Source organism: Pararge aegeria, chromosome 6, assembly GCF_905163445.1.
Source record: "Pararge aegeria chromosome 6, ilParAegt1.1, whole genome shotgun sequence".
In the NCBI taxonomy this organism is placed as follows: Eukaryota; Metazoa; Arthropoda; class Insecta; order Lepidoptera; family Nymphalidae; genus Pararge; species Pararge aegeria.
The window spans coordinates 12,927,179-12,946,692 of record NC_053185.1 but is presented as its reverse complement, the minus strand read 5'-3'; the positions used below and the strand labels follow the sequence as shown (position 1 = coordinate 12,946,692).

The 19,514-nt window shown below is 35.3% G+C and overlaps 1 protein-coding gene across 6 annotated transcripts in view; it reads left to right on the top strand.

The window, feature by feature from the left end:
- The first annotated feature begins 70 nt into the window (after positions 1–70).
- The window catches only part of LOC120624547 (GATOR complex protein Iml1), a 36,293-nt gene continuing 16,849 nt past the window's right edge, over positions 71–19,514 (top strand). For 2 of the 6 annotated variants that reach the window (XM_039891168.1, XM_039891164.1), the window contains exons 1-17: positions 73–345; positions 446–583; positions 1,721–1,890; positions 2,282–2,548; positions 3,707–3,849; positions 4,014–4,201; positions 5,134–5,611; positions 6,846–6,994; positions 8,360–8,560; positions 9,252–9,395; positions 9,994–10,149; positions 11,860–11,874; positions 13,840–14,057; positions 14,828–15,039; positions 15,489–15,663; positions 16,190–16,387; positions 18,441–18,521. In XM_039891168.1, the coding sequence (XP_039747102.1) occupies positions 303–345; positions 446–583; positions 1,721–1,890; positions 2,282–2,548; positions 3,707–3,849; positions 4,014–4,201; positions 5,134–5,611; positions 6,846–6,994; positions 8,360–8,560; positions 9,252–9,395; positions 9,994–10,149; positions 11,860–11,874; positions 13,840–14,057; positions 14,828–15,039; positions 15,489–15,663; positions 16,190–16,387; positions 18,441–18,521 (2,976 nt within the window). In that variant the 5' untranslated portion in view covers positions 73–302. Of the gene's footprint in view, positions 346–445; positions 584–1,720; positions 1,891–2,281; positions 2,549–3,706; positions 3,850–4,013; positions 4,202–5,133; positions 5,612–6,845; positions 6,995–8,359; positions 8,561–9,251; positions 9,396–9,993; positions 10,150–11,859; positions 11,875–13,839; positions 14,058–14,827; positions 15,040–15,488; positions 15,664–16,189; positions 16,388–18,440; positions 18,522–19,514 lie in introns of all 6 variants that reach the window. The other 4 variants (XM_039891170.1, XM_039891169.1, XM_039891165.1 and 1 more) reach the window with 3 other exon arrangements.

Sequence of the window (19,514 nt, the reverse complement as noted above, 5' to 3'; positions counted from 1 at the left end):
ATGCAGGCTGTCCAAAGCTCGTCCAAAGGCTAAGGCCCAAGGGTCTGTCACGTAGTATCATATTAATCTGTGGGTCTGTCACCTAAAAAAAACAACATTATTACGAGAGAATTCGTATTTTTATGGCGATTACTTAGGCGATTATAAAGTATAAACTCGTTACCCAAATTTATTAGTACATAGTACATTCCCACATTCTTACTAAATCAATAGTAATTTTACGTTTTAGAATGTAAATAGCAGAGATATATATTTTATCGACATTCGACAAGATGTCTTCGTAAATAATTTGTAAACAAGCTATGAAGTCATTCAAGTTGATTGTTCATCAATCAAGTTTTAGTTGTAAGTATTATCTTTAAATTTTGTTGTTTTTACTGGAGTTTGTTGGTTTTATTCCAACCAAGTAAGAAAGAAAAATGTTAATGTTCTAATATAATTTAAGCGGAGGATCTGATAATAAACCTGAAAGATTACCCCGGGTTAAAGGAAAAGGATATTGTTGAAATTTATCATCCCGAAAATGATTATCCAAGACTGCTTTTGCAAGTTACTAAAGTTGATGCTCCAGGACGAGGAAGGGGTATGTTATTCTTACATTTTTATGACTCCTAATTATGTGTATGGCTTCAAAAGGCCACAACACTCAACTTTACAGGGAGTTGCTATAATGAGGATGAATATAATCTATTAGAATAGGTTAAATGGCTATTTCACATCCTGCATACTATAACTTTCAACTGAACCATTGTAACAAGAACAATTTATTACACGCTAAGCAATTTGGTTTACACAGCAGGTTTGTCAGCAATCAACATTGGTGTTCAGTTAATACAAAATATATTTGAATGCTGTGACTACATATAAGTGGAATTAAGTGTTATTAGTACCCTATCGCTATTTTTATCTAAATCTAAATATAAATATTTAAATAAAGCCTGGGTCTTCCCATGGTGTCTTCTGTGATTTGTCGATGGATTTTTGGTGTAATTGCTAAGGGCAATCATGTGATAGTTTTGTATAATGATGATAATATACCACCAATGTTTATAATTGAATGATGTGAAACTCTAGACAATGTAAAAATGGTGTAAGACAATAGCTTGATCTAAGTTTATATAATGTTTGTTGTGTGTACAGATCAAATGCAAATGTATGTGTAATTCTGTAGTGTGAATTTCACAAACTTGTACTTAGTTAAAACTGCAACTGTGAATGTGAAGTGCATGTAAAAAGTACAAATATATTTCGCATCTTGCTAACAGGTAATTTTACACTACTTATATTGGAGGTTGCAGCAGGGGATAGAATAAAAAGAGTTAGCAAAATATCAATTTAAACAGTAAAAGTTTAAGTCATTATATTACTAGAATAAAACTTATTAAATCTGCTCTGCCAATTTATGGAAACATGAGACAGTAAATATTAATCTAAAAAAGGTCTGATTTCTGGCTTCACTTTCGGAGCACAGAGTTTGAAACCCAACATGCTCCTCTTACTTTTCTAAGTTATGTTAATTTTAAACACGTAAAGTATCATTTGCTTAAACGTTGAAAAAATATTGTGAGGAAACCTGCATGCATGCCTGAGTCCACCAATCTGCCCTGGGCCAGCGTGGTGGATAGCCCTCCTAAATGTGGGAGGAGACCCCTGGCCTGCCCTGGGCTGGTAATGGGCTGATATGACGAAGATATAGTTTATATTATTTGTTTATTTGCAGATGCAATCAGTGTGGAGCAAAGCATTGCCACCACCTTCCAATTACGTACATTCGCAGATGTTTATGTGAATATTGTAAATGTGCAAGATGTTGCACTTGACTCTGTAGAACTGACTTTCAAAGATCAGTACCTCGGGAGGTCTGAAATGTGGAGGCTGAAAAACCATTTGGTAACATTTTGTATAACTATATTTATTTATAAATAATTAACCATTTTGACCAGATCAAGTTTTTTTATTCTACTACAAGTTAGCCCTTGATTGCAATGTCACCTGCGGGTAAGTGACGATGCAGTCTAAAATAGGAAAGCGCTTACCTGTTCTGTCAGATTTAAAAAAAATTATAATTTTTTGATAGCTCATTTATTTAGGCAGGCTATAGGCGATAAATCACGCTTTAACCAATAGCATAGCAATGATGAAGAATGTTTCAAAATTGAGGTTTAAAAGTAGTTTTATTAATTTAAAAAAAATTAAATAGCAACATCTGCTATGAAATATAATTATGTACTTAATTTTGAGTTGCTTCTTTTGATAGTTGATCTAATTACTAAAATTTCAGGTCAGTACTTGTGTATATCTCAATAAGAAAATAGAATATTGTGGAGGTGCAATTAGATGTCAAGTGTATGAAATGTGGTCTCAAGGTGACAGGGTCGCTTGTGGTGTTATAACAGAGGACACCAAAATTGTGTTCAGATCTTCAACATCTATGGTCTACCTTTTCATACAAATGTCCTCTGAGATGTGGGACTTTGATATTCACGGTGACTTGTACTTTGAGAAGGCTGTCAATGGATTTCTTGCAGATCTCTTTGCTAAGTGGAAGGTAGGCCTTAATTACTTTAATATGAGTTAAGTAATAGCTTAGTGAGCCGTGGTTGCCTAGTGGTAAGCCCCCAGTACGCACCGCTAACTTCTTGTGTTATGTGCGTTTTTATTTTAAGAAATTTAAAATGTCACTTTATTTAGCGGTGCAGGAAAACATCGTGAGGAAACCTGCAAGTCTGAGAGCTTTCCATAAGTTCCCATTGGCATACTTCAAAGGTGTGGAAAGTCTGCCAATCCGCAGTTGGCCGTTGTGGTGGACTACAGCCTAAACTCTCTTCATTCTGAGAGGAGACTTGCCCTGAAATGTAGTAAAATGTAAATGGCCGTGAAATGTAGTAAAATTGAAAGTTTTAATTCTAAGTAGTTTATTGTAATATTTTTTTTATTTATTCCTATAAACTAATCGTTAAATATCAAAAACCTTCTTTTTGCTATTCTATTGACCTAGTTCAAATCAAACTATAGTTAAGACTACGAGTTAACAACACATGCTTATTTAAAAAAGAGAAAAGCCTAAAGGTATAATCCATTACGTTAATTATGGGCAAGTGGCTCATCAGCAGTTGATGTGTAGTTAAGGAGATAAAGGAAAATTAAAATAAGTACGGGAGTTTACGACTATGAGCTTTCTCATAGTCGTAAACGCCCGTACTTATTTCAAGCATCGCAGATGAAACCGCCGGGAATCGCTAGTAATACATATAATAAAAATGGCCATATATTATCATCATCATATCAACCCGTTACCGGCCGATGCAGGGCACGCGTCTCCAACCAAAATGCGAAGGCCGTAATGCATCACGCTGGCCCAGTGCGGATTCGGGGACTCTACATGCAGGTTTCCTCACGATGTTTTCCTTCACCGTTGAAGCATCTTCTTCTAAGCCGTTACAGTCTTGACAGACTGGTCGTGGTCGTCATCTGGGTGTTGTGGCTCGCTTGACAATCCTTCGCCACTCCGTTGAAGCCATTGAAGCTAGTGATAGTTTAATTGCTTAAAACGCACATAACTTAGAAAATTTAGAGGTGCGTGCTGGAATTCGAACTCGGCTCTCCGAAAGTGAAGTCAAAGTCTTGCCCACCGGGCTATCACCGCTTCCTACGTTGGACCCTACGTTGTGTATATATCTAAAACTATTTTTTTTTTTTTTTTTAGAAAAATGGCAGCAACCATGAGGTGACTATTGTATTATTTTCAAGAACTTTTTATAAAGCCAAAACATTAGAAGAGTTTCCCCAGCACATGAAAGAGTGTTTACAGAAAGACTATAGGGGAAGATTTTATGAGGATTTTTACAGGTACTTTACGTGCATTTGAAATAAATATTCAATTAAAAAATTTAGGCATCTATTGGTTAATCATTGGCAATAGACTATTAATAAAAATTGCCAAAGGGTAACCTAAATCGAAGTAATAATTTAAAAGTATTAAAAATGTATTATTTTTTTCTGATTAAATTCAGGGTGGCAGTCCAAAATGAAAGGTACGAAGACTGGTCTAACGTTTTACTGCAGCTGCGGAGGCTTTTTACTGACTATCAAAAAATCGTATTGCAATACCATGAAAGGCCTAACATGGAAATACCAACCGCCATTAATTCCACAGCAGCTCAGGGGAATTTCCTTGAAGTTTTGAACATGAGTTTAAATGGTAACTATATTAAAACCAATTTCTGTTCAATTAAAACTTAAATTTGTACTGATCCATACTAATATAAAAGCGAAAGTCTGTATGTTTGTAACCTATGTTTGGCTCAAACGACCTTGATGAATCTTGATGAAATTTGGTGAATGCGTAGCTTGCATTTGGGTAATGGTTACATTTTATCTCAGAAATGCTACAACATCAACATCCAGGATGCTCCGTTATCGGAGCGAAACGTGCGTAGAGAGTACGTTGCCGAAGATCTGTTTGGTGTGGAGAGTAAAGATTGATAAAATTATAAATTGCACCATTCTAATTCTCCTTTTTTATACCTAGAAGATGCCTGACGCATACCACTCCGTTGGGGGAACGGAGAAGTTATGTGGGACTTGCACCCACTAAAAACTCTGTTTGTCCCGCGATAGACCTATAAGTGAGAGCACGGGGTTCACTTGCGTATTCACAGCACTCAACCATTCTGATTCTCCTCGTTTTCGTGAAGTATAGAAAATTAAGCTTAATTTTTATAATATATCATGGAATTCCGATAACGCCTGCTTCTATCCAAAAAGTAACTTTATTTACTCTGATGGGTGTATTGACCAAAGACAATCTTTCAACACAAAAGTGTGTGTTGTAGACAGTACATATATCTTAGTGCAATAAAACGGTACTTCAAATTTATTTATTTATTTATTCCCCATCTTACATTTTTGTCATTACAGGAAAAAGTTATCCTAATACGACAATGCAGCATGTTATGTAAATTTTAATAATATATATAACTATAATGTATATGATTGATTGAATCCTCATGTATTTAGTTTATGCTTTAGCCACATTTGTTAGATTCGATAACGATGCAATTTGAAATTATATTTTGCAGACAACCTAAAATTAGTAGATATGTAATAATGAAATTGGCCAAAAATTTTCAGTTTTCGAGAAACATTACTTGGACAGATGTTTCGACCGCACAGGTCAACTTAGTGTCGTCATCACGCCCGGCGTGGGAGTATTCGAGGTCGATAGAGAACTGACCAACGTCACGAAGCAAAGAATCATCGACAACGGCGTGGGAAGCGACCTCGTTTGCGTCGGCGAACAACCCTTGCACGCCGTACCCTTACTGAAGTTTCATAACAAAGACAGCAATATTAACTCCATAGATGACTACTCTATGCCGCATTGGATCAATTTGTCCTTCTATTCCACCAACAAGAAAGTGGCATATTCGAATTTTATACCAAGAATCAAACTGCCGCCCAGGAAAAGTCAAGAGCCATTAAAAAAGATGTACGAGGATGAGAGTAAAGGCAAACTGTTGAAGGAAGACGATTATATGCACAACTCTATATTTGATTACGACGCATACGATGCTCAGGTGTTTCAATTGCCGCCCGCACATAGTACATGGTATGTTATTTGATAACAAATAGAAATAGTATATTGTGCAACAAGTGCGACAAGTTGTCGATTGCCTTGATCCGGTAATCGACAACGTCGCACTAGTCGCACATACTATTTTGTATTACAAATGCGGCGATATATGTGGGCACAAACCGGGGTCCAGGGGCAAAGCTAAAAGTTTCCGGTATTATTTCAGACTCCATATTCGTTTTTAAACTAATTTTAATTTAATTACAATTTTATTTATTAAATTAAACTGTCAGACGCGTCAACCTCAATTCATTTTTAAAATGTCGATTGTGTTTTTTTTTGTTATTATTTTTTTTTATTTTAGCAATATTATCTAAATTTGCGTGTGCCAAGAATAATTTACGTGCGACAAATAAACTTGTCGCACTCAAATAACAGTTTTATTTATGAAAAATCTCACGCGTAATTTTAAAATGGGCAAACGGTTCTTTTTCAACCGCAACAGCGAGCGTCAAGATACTACTTTCCCCGCATGAGTAATACAAAAAATATTAATTGTATATACTACTTTTTCGAAGAATGTTTCCGTTGAACAAACTTGTTCTACAACTTCTTCCTGAGCTCAATACTTTTAAAGAAATAACGTACAAAGTTATCATCAAAAATACGCCCTGGCAACCATAACATGTCGACTCTCTCCACTGTAAAGTATATGTGAAATTTAGGTACCTATAAATTATGATTCTATATGAAGGAATAGTTCTTTTGTTATTTACTATTATTTTTATTTTATTGTTATTAGATTTAAATTTATTTCTTATTATAACTGGGTTTATACCTTTCAATAAAGATGATTATTATAACAATATATATAATAGACGACAGCCAGGCGGTCGGTCGTAAATATATGTCAAAAGTAAAACACTGGTGTATCTATTTAAGGCCGATTTCTGAGTCTAGGCCGTGGGTTCGATTCCCCCAACTGGAAAATGTTTGTGTTTTGAACATTGATGTTTTCCAGTGTCTGGGTGTTTATATGTATAAATATTTATGTATGTTATTAATAAAAATATTATCAGTCACCTTTGTACCCATAACACAAGCTATGCTTACTTTGGGGCTAGATGGCGATGTGTTTATGGTCGTAATATATTTATTATATTTTATAACTGGAAGTTTGAAGATTTTGTCGACCTCAACAAGTGAACCGATCGCCAACTATCGCCGATAGTAGAGGCATGAATGAATATAAAAAATAATATGTTTATAGGGTGCAGAAAGTGGCTCGTACAAAAAAAACGTCAGTGGCAGGTTTGGAGGGCATTAATAGACGGAGTCCGCCAGCGTCAGCAATTCATCATCGCAAAATGTCCGATCCAGACATCCATCATAGCCTGGGAACAGATATATTGACTAGTCGTAAGTGAATATAATTTTTATTAAAATGTCACTTGCTTTTTTGACGTTAAAGGAAAACGAAAATCTTGGAGAAACCTAAATAAATGCCTGAGAGTTCTCTATGATGTTCTCAAAGGCGTGTAAAGTAAATCAATATCATTTTGTCCCTATTAATTTGGAGACATGTGCTGTAGTGGGCCGGTAATGAGTTGAAGATGATGATGAAGTTTTTTTTTTTTGAATATACTACGCCAATACACACATCGCCATCTAGTCCCAAAGTAAGCGTAGCTTGTGTTATGGGTACTGAGATAGCTGATGAATATTTTTATGAATAATATACATAAATACTTATAATATATAGATAAACACTGTAAAACATTCGTGTTCATCACACAAATATTGTCCAGTAGTGGGAATCGATCCCACGGCCTTGGATTCGGAAAGCAGGGTCGCTGCCCACTGCGCCAATCGGCCGTCAATTAAACATAACTTAACAATGCTAAGAATTTGCATGTATTCAAATCTTTAACACAAGTGACCGATTTTAAAGATACCTTTTTCATGTTGAAAGGTACAGACCCTTTACTTATTCGTTATCTTAAGCTTAAAATTTTTGTAAAATAGTTCGAAATCAAAGTCTGGCAGCTGCTTTAACGGTCCATGGAGACAGTCCCCATACCAACTTAACCAAATGTCTAGATAACTTAAAAAGAACCATAGATAAAAGAGAGAGGCAGTTTGAAAATACGATGAGTACAGGCACAAACATTTTATTTATTTGAGCAAAGATTTTTTTATTCCACTACAATGATAATGCAGAATAAGATGGTAACGGGCTAACCTGTTAGGGGTATGGTAGTTATGTTTAACCCACACTCTTAATCGGTTTTTACGCGACATCGTACCGGAACGTTAAATCGTTTTGCGGCACGTCTTTGTCGGTAGTGTGGTTACTAGCTACGGCGGGAGTCTTCCACCAGACCAGAGAAAACTCAGAAATTGTAAAATCCCAAATTGTCCCTGCCGAAGATCGAAAACCCGATTTTCCACGCCGATACGCCAGGGAGTTTATTGTTCGTCGAATTTTCCTCGGGACTGACAGGCGTTTATTAGCAGAAAAACACTACTGATTTATTTTTCCACACCTGTGATTATATACAATCCGCGATTGGAGGTTTTATTTTTGTCTTCCTATACTAGGGAAAGCTTGTACGGATTTAGTCATTTTAATAGAGAAAATGAAAATGGGTGTGTTGGGATTTCTTCGTGATATATTATTGTGTGGTATATTTATGTTTTAGATTTAATTTCGGCCATGCACAATAAACCTGTATCCATAAACATAACGACATTAGAATCTAAGCAAGTAATTTAAATTTCCAGCTAAATACGGCGTAAACGAAGCCAACAACAGCGATTCGACAGATTCCTCGATGTCAGTAAACCGCCTATCGCCTAGGAGCTCGATGTCGAACAAACCAGTGATAAGGACTGGAAGGGCACTCATCAACCCCTTCGATCCGTCGCACGTGACCGTCAAGCTAACGAGTAACCGTCGAAGGTGGACACACATATTCCCTAAAGGTAACTTATTATTTTCCAATTTATATTAAGACTTCAGATATTATATTAAATAGGGCAATATCTGTGAACGCCACTTAATGAAATTAGGAATACCTTTTGATCTAGGTAACAACATAAAAATAAGTATTGAATAAAAGCAGGCGTTGCTTTGCAGAATTCCATGCTACATTATGAAAATTATGCTTAATTTGCTATACTCCGCGAAAAGTATGAGAATCTGTATTGTTTAATTTATAATTTCTCCAATACTTATACTCCACACCACGAATATCTGTTTGGTGTGTGCTAACGTGCAGCACTAAACTTAATCAGCAGGGTGATTACGTATCTCGCGACAGCAATGCGACAGGCGTAAATCTTGCAATCACTGCTGTCAAACGTCACTTTTCCATACAATAAATAAACAAAAGTGACGTTTGACAGCAGTGATTGCAAAATTTTCGCCTGTCGCATTGCTGTCGCGAGATACGTAATCACCCTGCGGGTCATCATAAATAAAGCACAAGTAAGGTGATTTTAAATAAAACACGCGTGCTAATAACTTGGATTGTGAGCCTTACATCCATGTAATAAGGTCCACGTTACGAGCAAGTGTGATTAGAAATATAATATTCAACACATCCCTCAATGTAGCTCACCTTAACTTGTTATATTTTTGTTGTTGTAACATATTATTTATTATGTAAATCAGGTCCCACGGGAGTGTTGATCCAACAACATCACTACCAGGCGAGGCCTGCCGGCGAGCCCGCTTCGAGGCCCGGAGACAGCAATATTGCGAAAGAAAATGGCGTGTCTGTTATCAATAACAACCACTCCGTGTATCAAGTTGATGGTAATATATTTTTATTCTATTTTGCCGTACATTATTGATATTTCTATGAATGAAACTAGTTAAACAACCTCTAGTAAGTAGTAAGTAGGATCGAATTACGGTATCTCCTGGATTCGAGGAGTTTTGGGCCGTTGGTCAAAAATTACTATTCAATTGATGAATTTCTTAATGACAAGGTTGCTTGGAAACATTCGGTTCCGCTTTCATCTCTCACAAGATACAAATTGAATTGTACAATGTAACGTGTAAATTGTTGATATTTGAAAAGAGAAACTGCTGAGTTTCTTGCCGGCTTCTTCTCGATGGAATCTGCCTTCCGAACCGGTGGTAGAGTCACTACAAACAGACAGCCTTGACGTTTCAAAAGTGCTTATTAGGCCTACCTGAAATAAATGAATTTTGAATTTATTGTTTTTTTTTTTAATTGTATGCCTGTGCGTAAACGTACGAAGATAAACCCGTTTGAATTAGAGCACATTTTGAAAGGAGACCCGTGCCCTGTAATGGGTAGATTATGAAGAAGAAGAAGAAGATTATGATGATTATGAAAATGATGATGATAAACTTTATTGACAAGGACTTTAAAATGTATTTGCAGGAAACATCATGAGTCGCAAACGCATGATAAGCGCTTCTGGCGCTGTGAGCGTTCTTGGAGCCGCTTTAAGCGCACCATCCACGACTAACAACGCTTCCCTTGCTTTGCTTTGGGGAGCCACGGGCGAGCAAGAGTGGACTCCGGCCCTGACCACCGGTAAGTGCTTCATAAATTTGCTACATCGAACCCAATGTGGCTGTCTATTGCCTTACGATCTACTACCGAATTCTCATCGCATCTGGCGATTAGCCGATAACACCGACACCGATCTGATATCGAAACGGTATCTATTATATTTCCGAACATTTATACTGCGTCGGTTCTGACGATTTACTAAAGTTAAATAACTTATTCGTGTCCATTAATCTAAATAAACAATTTAAAGTATACAAACATTTTCTGTGAATTTCGAAGACTATTTATTTATATATGTAAATAATAAATATATAAGTTTTCCTTTTTTCCCCATGCATATTTTATAAAATGTCAGACGAATTGTTTATAAAACATGCACTAAGAAACCAGTTGGTTGTCGTGAAACCCAGGCAGAAAATAAATATTGAGTTAAATAAATATATCTATTATTTTTGTTATTACAAAAGAAGTAAATATGTGGGAGCGCAGTATGACGGTGAAAAGAGCGCCTTGCCGTTTGTCGTGACGGCAGACGAGTAGTCTTTACTTCCGAGGTGTATATAGAAGTTTCATATCAGTTTTTTATAATTATTTACGTAAATATAATTACCCAAAACCACATAATATGGATGTAATATGTTTTTATGGTATGATATCAGAAACAGATATCGTCGCCGGTATTTTTACCGATACCAACAAAAAAGAGCCGGATACAAAAAATAGGCAACGGGATGAATTAGTGACGGGCTACTGTGGATGGTTTTGGTCACCGATATCGGGCTGATATCGGTGACCAAATCTGACCATCTGATCCGACCGATATCAGGTTGGTGTCATTATCGGCGAATGTAAAAACGCCCTTTGGTTGTGTACATAATATATTGAGGTTTCCATTATATGATTGTGCTTTCCTACCAGATCACATGGTTGAGAGTATCAGAATAAATGGAATGCACCGTCTCACGATATCGGATATTTGCGAATGCTCCTAAACTCATGTTGCTTAAACTTTTTAAACGACATGAGTTTAGGAACATTCGCAATTTCATCATATTTAAGGCAGGTTTATATTAAGGCGACGCCCCCTTATAAATCATAATATTTTAGAACCCAAGTTAAATCAGACTCTTTATTTCATAAGGTCAGAAAACCGGATTGAAATATTTACATAATATAGTAAAAAGTGGAAAATAACATTTTTTGTCTGTTTGTGATAGAACATTTATCACAACAAAAACATTTATTTATATAAATAGAAATGATGTGGTGTGATAATATAACTTAATAGGATTATTTGAAGGTAGCATAACACAGGGACATGTTACCAGAAATTTTAACTGCCTGTTTGTAAGGAACTGTTCTTCGGAACGGTTAGTGCAACCGTTCCGAAGAACAGTTGTAGCGTTTACGTTAATTAGCTTATAAAGACAATGATTTTGTCTTGTACAGGACGTTTTACGCGTACAGATAAGGGTTATCGACTGAACTCCTAGAGGTATCTCGTCTTACTTGGCCCCATTGCAAGCATTTCTTTAATTTGCTGAAATAGAGGGATCTATGAGTCATTTTTAAACATGGTTTGCTGTATAAAAATGCATGTAGACGTTGATGTCTCATCTAAAATTGCCTTTACATCGTACTGATACTAAAAGTTCATTTCATTTTTAATGTTTCATGAAATCGTCGCATTGAAAATATCTACAAATCGTTTGGATCGAATGCGGCCCAAAGCGAACCGAGCCATAGGTTTGATACCCCATTCATTGGATTTATATCATGTAGTTGCTGCTCCCTCTATGTAATTCTGAGATTTAATGATATACTTAATATAATTTCTGGGGGTTATTTACAGTATATATTTCGCTTTTTAGAGTTTCTGTAGCAAATTCCAATTTATGTTATCCGGAGAAATGAATAATATAAAACAAGATAACCTAATAAATAACAAACTATCTCACAGCTCATTTTAATTATATTATAAAGGTTCTTTTTATTTATTATAATTTAGTTATTTGACTTTTGGGTTACGTTGTTTTATGCCAAAAATCATAACGTTGAGGAAGCTTAATATTATAGAAAAACAAAGATGTTTAAAATATAATATACATACGACCCTTCGCTTTAATCAACTTTGTGATTGATTCTAAAATTTATTAGCAATTGGTAGTGAAACATGTGCTTATAGCCACGTGCCAAAAAGGATTATTATTCGCTTGGTAAAATTGTATATGTATTCTGCATGCGACACCAATAAAGTACTAACGCAAACTAAAGTGACGTTTTTAAACAACGCTTTGGGCCTTATTTCGGCGGCATTCGATTGTAACTAACCCAATTTACTTAAGACATTTCCATATCACTAACAAGCTTCGCAATACAATCGTTTTTAATGTTATTGTCAAATACTTGTTTGTGAATGTATAAAAGTCGCGAAAAAAGATTTTTTTTTTAAAACTACTTACTTCCTATTGCACATTCTTATAATTTACAAATATTATATTGCACTGTTCCGCCATTGCGACTATTAGCTAAATATTTTGTTTTATACAAGGCTTAATACAAGGAAAGAGGGGGGGGGTCATTCATAATTAGGAAAAACTTCCTATTACGCCATTTTTTGCTTGGATTAATACTCGTACGCCCGTTTTCGCTAAACCTAGGAAACGCTTAAACCGGATTCCTAATGATTTGGTTGAAGCGTAGTTAAAAATAAACGTTTCAACAATTGTCCTACATGATGACTAACGATGTTACGCGCCTACTACACGATTCGGCGGTGCGTAATGGAAATCTTGTAAATTGACACTTGAGTAATATAAATTCGTTTTTTTTAAACACCTTAAATCCATACGAAAAAATATATAATGATAATACAAACACAAAATACCACACCTTGTGGCAAGAAACATAGACAAGTTAGATTTTTATGAAATACCTTGTGAAAATCGATTGGTGAAAGGTCAATATATGTCTCGGAATCTACTTTGATTTAGGTTTTACTTACTTAGGCATTGCCTTGTTCGTCGTTAGTGAAAGGGCCATTAAAGGAGTAACTGTGCAGTACTGTTTCAGGAAAAAAATACGCAGTGACAACCATAAGCTGTATTTACATTTTAAGTTCAATTAAGTTTAGGGTTTATTATGCGAATAAAAATATAAATAACACGTAAAGACGCGTTATTGTGATATGAAATCATTACAGTCGGTGTTATCCTAAGAAGTTTTAAAGCTTTTAGTGACAGCGCGTCCGGGGAAGTAGTGCAGCCAAGCAGGTTTTGACCAGGGTATGCATAAAATAGGAAGATGGCATAAAATTGAAAAATCCTTCGCCTTTATGAGTTATACAAAAAAATTAGGGTATGCAGTGCTTTTGTGCATGTATGAAGTGCACGCCACTGGACACAGGGCGACACATTGTAGGACTGCGAAGTGCTCTATTAATAGACGATGATTTTCCACTTACTATCAGGTGGGCCATCTGATTCGTCCATCAATTACTACTATAAAACTTTCTAGGTTTACATGAAAACGGAAATAACCGTTTACTTGACATGATAATTTTTGTAAATCAAAAATTAGTGATCTATTTTTCAAGGCAGTGTCTTAGAACCCCCTTTCCAAATGACCTTGTATAAATGCAATAAACAGTAATTATAATTTCGCAATTTCTAAAATGTATGTATACATAAACAAAGCAATAAAACGATTTAGGTGTCGACTGGAAATCATTGACGATCCCGGCGTGTCTGCCAATCACAACTGATTACTTCCCCGACAAACGGTCGCTACAAAACGATTATCTAGTGTCAGACTACAATCTCCTGCCGGACGATGTAAATGCAGATTTCGCGAGAAACAGAGCCATCTACAAAGAGCCTCTCACCACTATGGAAGTTTTTAAGGAGCTTGTTTCGCAACGATTAGCCCAGGTAAATCTAAACTTATAATGAACGCGAAGAATTGAATGACCTAATCTTTTGTACTATAAGTCGTTTTTTACTTTATCGAGGAAGTTTTTGGGCTATTCCTATTTACATGTTACGACCTCTAAGAGCCAAGGAATAAAAGTGTGTGAGTGGGCGAGGCCACCAGCTGCATCGTGCTGTGCATGTAGAATAGCGAATGAAAGTATATACGCAAAAGATCGATCAAAACAATAAATTCTCTTCACAAACAGGTCTACTTCAAATAAGTAGATACATGTTTTAAAAATAAAAATACGTATAATTTGGAATATTTTGCTAAAATATATAAAAATAAGAACAGAAAGACAGACAGTTTTGGTTTTTTTAATTTTGTGGCTTTTGAAGTTTGTATTTAGAATACCGAATATCGAAAAATATATTTAAAAAAAAAAATATTGTCAATTATGATCCGGTTAAATTTTTTGTGAAGTAATTATCTTCTTGAATATATATAAAATTGACTTGCTGTTCGTTAATCTCACTAAAACTCGAGATTTGGCGAATCTCTTGGTCTTAAAATATTCGTGGCTTGGGATGGTATAAAAGGTGAGAAAAATACTAAAAACTACAATAATTCTTCTGTACGTGTGTTTGTCACCTAACTGCTCTTAAATAGCTGATGAAATTTTGATTTTAAATTCAATATGTGGGCGAGACGACGTCTCCCGAGTCCGCTAGTGTAATTGAAAGAAGAAAGAAACAAAATGGTACCTGATTTTAACATTATATTACAGGGCTTTCAGCTTATAGTCGGAGTTAACGAAAGCGAAGTAACAGAATCTCACTGTCCATCAACTCTCGCACCTCCGCCATCTAAAGTTGCCCCTCAGAGTGGAAAACTGACTAACTCAGCACCAACTAAACGCTACTTACTGTCCATTGGTAGAATCTTTCACGAATTGACTCTAGTGGGCTCCACGATTAGCGTCACACGATATAGGCCAAGGTAAGCAGTTTTGACGTATTATCCCTATGTGGTATTCAGTAACAACATTCGTATAGGTAGCCTGGAAGAAATCACTGATAAAAATAAAGGTAACCTTTGTCATGAGACATTTTTAAGTCATTCGGTTGTATCTTTTTTGTTTGTAAAGTTGCCTTAATAAAATTTAAAGGTTAATTATTAACTATGGTGGTCGACCTAACCTGCCCAAAAGTAGGCGCCTATGGAGGACTCCCGAAGTCCCAGTGTCACGTAAACCTTGTTTTCAGTACTGCTTGCTGCGAAGAACAGCAGCACTTTCTTGGCTGAGAGTTTAAACATAACGTTTCAATTTCGGTCGTGCCAAAAGACGGGCGGTTTGATTATCGCATCGAAGATACGAATTGAACTTAATTTAGGATTAAACCAACCAACTCTTATGGCTAAATTAAAGTTATGGTCTTATCTTTCAGACATCCATATCCTCCATTCAACATCCACTACAGATATCGATTCCACGCTCCAAACCACGACACATATGAGGTTTCCTGGGTATCATTTACTACAGAGAAGTTGGAAAACTACAATTGGAATTACATGGACCACTACATTTGTACTCGAGGAGACACCGATTTCACTCTTGTTGAAGTTTGTTCAGTGTATTATTTAAATAACATAAAGTCATCGCTAGCGACTAAGATCCGATATATGATAAAAGATAAAAGTAGGTTTTCACTTTAACATTCTATTGTCGATTCTCCACAACAACTGTTGAAAAGATTGAGACTGTTGAAAAAAAAGTGAAGAAAGACTCGAAACAGTATATTTTTCATGTTCCAAAATAATATCTTACTAGAAATCCGTTTTCCTGTGCTTTAGGTGCGACACCTAATATTGACAAACATTCCTATGAAATCGTAACAGTCCATAAAGCTTGACAAATCAATCGTTGAAAATTGACGTAAAAAACATCTTTCAATGATTTGTCACATTATTTCCCTTTGAATCCCTGTTCCGGAAGGTAAACTATGTTTGTTAAATTTCAAGAAGATCGGTACAGTAAAAAAGTAAAATAAAGATTTATAAGTTAAAATTCGTTTGGAAAAGTTATTACAACGTTTTCGAATCAAGCACGTAATTAGTTGACAATGGTTAGCTAACATATATGTTTCAGGCACTAAAGTATTGGCGTTTCCGTACACTTCTACTGCCACTTTACAACCCGGCCACTAAAACTATCCTTGAAGACGAATCGACGCACTGTGATATATATCCTACACCAACGCGACACGATCTTGACCATCTGACCGAAGGATTCCTTAAAATGACGGAATCCTATTTTAACAAAGTCAAAAGACCCAACAGGCAAAGGGTAAGTATTAAATTAAGTCGAACAATTCATCACAAAAAAAAATGGTGAACATTGAAGAAAAATAAATAATAATCTCAATCCAATATTGGATATTATTGTAAATATTTAACTGTACTTAGAACCATATCTAACAACTTAGCATGAGATTTTATTTGCACTCGATTGTAAATGTAGAAAATGTAGCACTGCATGATCCTTCATAAATGCACAATTATCAGTAATTGTTACGTTTTATAATGCCCTTTCTCGCATTGACACAATCCGTCTGTACAACCGATGAAAGTAAAGAGTTTTATGATGCAAAAATGCCTGATTGTTTTACACGATATGCACTATATTTATTAAATGTTTAAATTGCATAATTAACCTGTCTGAATGTTTGTCTATTTGCATATTAACTCTGGAAGAAACATCTATGAAAATCGTAGATGTTCCAGAGTTAACAATATGCTTATGTAACCCACTTTTCCCGTAATTAATATTTATTTTTAGAATTAAAATGATTTTTACTAGTACCTCAGTTTCAAAAATAAACCTGCTAAGTAGAAAAAAAAGTTCTGTTGTTAGGTTGACTCCATGTACATATGGTGTCAATTCTAAACTAAATTGACAGATCTCATCATCGTCATCATCATCGATCAATATGAAAATGGTGGCACTACTTAGCTGTCAAGTGCTAACTTAGTTAGTTTTGGAAATTTGTGTACAAAAGAAATCGCAACAATATTGGGTAACTAGCACCAAAGTGTATAACTTATAGTAAATTGTACAAGTACATATTATAACTTATTGTTATGTTTATTTATACCGTCCACGTGGCCGATACACTAAAAGAACATGCAAACTCATTTCATTAAGTAACTGTTACATTTTATGACAAAAAAAAACAGGCTTAATTGAGTTTCAATTTTTTTTATAATTGTAACCTTCCTCAGTTGTACTGACAGACTGTTCAGTGCCAATGTGCCATACAAGAATGATTTTATGTTTAATAACTTTATTAACTTGAACTCAAACATGTTATTTCAATTTGACTACTTTTGTATGCTATGTTACAACTCTTAGATATTTCGCGTAGGACAATGTCCGTAAATATGGGTGCTAGTATGTTGAAACACCAACACCGAAACTAAATTAAACCTTGGTTCAGATAGCATTGAGGTCTTAAATGCGTACAAAACACATTTTGGTTGCCTTTTCATGCAATAATAATTTAATTTTTACCTCCTAAATTCTGGTTAACAATTTTGGGTATAGAACATAATTGAGAATCGAGGCACTGAATTGCAAGTACTTAAAAGTACCTTTTCCCAACTATGTTAAAAGGACAGCGAACTTTTCGACCCGTTACTTTAGTTTCGTTAACAAAGTGAATCACTAAACTAGCATTATTAGTACCTACTATCTTTAAAATGTGTCCTGTTATGCGTAATGAATTATAAAACTATATTTTCATTCGCATGTATCCTATTTTTTTAATTTAGTTTATAGTTAATGATTTCTTGTTTGAGTTCAACTGCATGTTTGTTTAATATATTAAACTGCTCTGCTACGTGTTCAAATCTAAAAAAAATCTGTATATAAAATAGTTCTTCAACAATCATCGGTGCTAAAGTTTTTGCAACAATATGCCTCGAAAGCTCGGGTCTTCAATCATTTGTTGAGTGTCCCATCTACTGGAGGCGACACTTTAATACAAGTCAACCGGCCCTACACCTTACTTTAGTTTTTTTTTATCCATATCTATTGTTAAGCTTTAAAAATAATTATTTTCAGTTTATTTCAGCATAATCTTACGTAATAGAAGACATTTTTTTTCAGTAGTTAACCATCAAAATTCTTGTCGTTATATTAATGTACGAATATCGTATTTTTGTTGTAATGATACATAGTTCTTATGAAAGCTCAGTTATTATAACTTATGCTAAATGAAGAACTGTCCAAAAAAGCCAACCAGTTTGACATTGATCAGTTGTTAAGGGTAGGGCCGGATCTTCTGGGGTCGTGGGTAAGAGCGCAGGATGGGGTTAGGAATACAGCACGGCTGCTCCAGGTGGCGGGAGCGTGCGGCGCTTCGGAGTCGGCGCTAACGAGGCGACGGCACTCCACCTCCATCCTCACGCGGAATGCGCAGGTACACGGGATTCTAGCGTTTACCACTCACTATGATTATAATCGATTCGATATGATATAACTCGATATAAAGGTCAACTGCCCGGCGATATATAGGTCAACTGCCCAGCCGCCAACTAGTTTTTTAATTGCTATGTTTACGGAAAATTATGCAGTTTTTTTCCTAACTTACAACGAACAAAGCGTGACCAAACTTAACTTTTTATATAACGTTAAGATATTGTGTTAGTGTAAGTTTTCGTACAAACTAAACTATTATTAAATTATAGCCTGGTAGGTTATGTCACAGCAACATTTTCAGTTTGATCGAATACATCGTTTAAATATTTGGGAACAATATTCTAAATAGCCATGGTATTAAGAAATTCAAGCCAATTTAGTACCAAATGTTCATTGTATTGTACCTTAGTTACATACGACTATTACAACAAAACTAGATCATAAAATTTCATTCTGTAAGTTCATGGATCTTTTTTTTTAAGCCACGCAGTTGCTTACAATATTTTAAAAAATTTTGCACCCATTCTTCACGCATAATAATTGTTATATGTTTTTGCAAACTCCGCAGATTAAAATATTTAAGTTTCGATGCTAGTGAAATTCGAGAAATTTATTTGCGCCGTTTGAAATTGATAAGTAAGCGTTTATAAAATATAAAAAGCACTAAACCGGTGTGGCAAGAATCTTTTCGCTTCTAAATTCAAAACTAATTATAACATACTGACGGAGCAGCTCACGCTGATTACTCGCTTTTCTATAATTCAAAATAACAGTGCTATTGTAGTTAGTACTGTTTGAGGTTTAACACGTTTTTATTTTTAAAACCAGACGTAGCAAGCACATTGAGTTGTTATCACCCTCATTATAACTAATGACATTAGAATCTATACAGACGGATTGTATTTTACCTGCAATGTTACAGTTTGAAAGTAGTTGACATAACCGCATTGAAACTGCGACCTGACTGAGCAGTCTAATCGCAGTCGTCATGAGG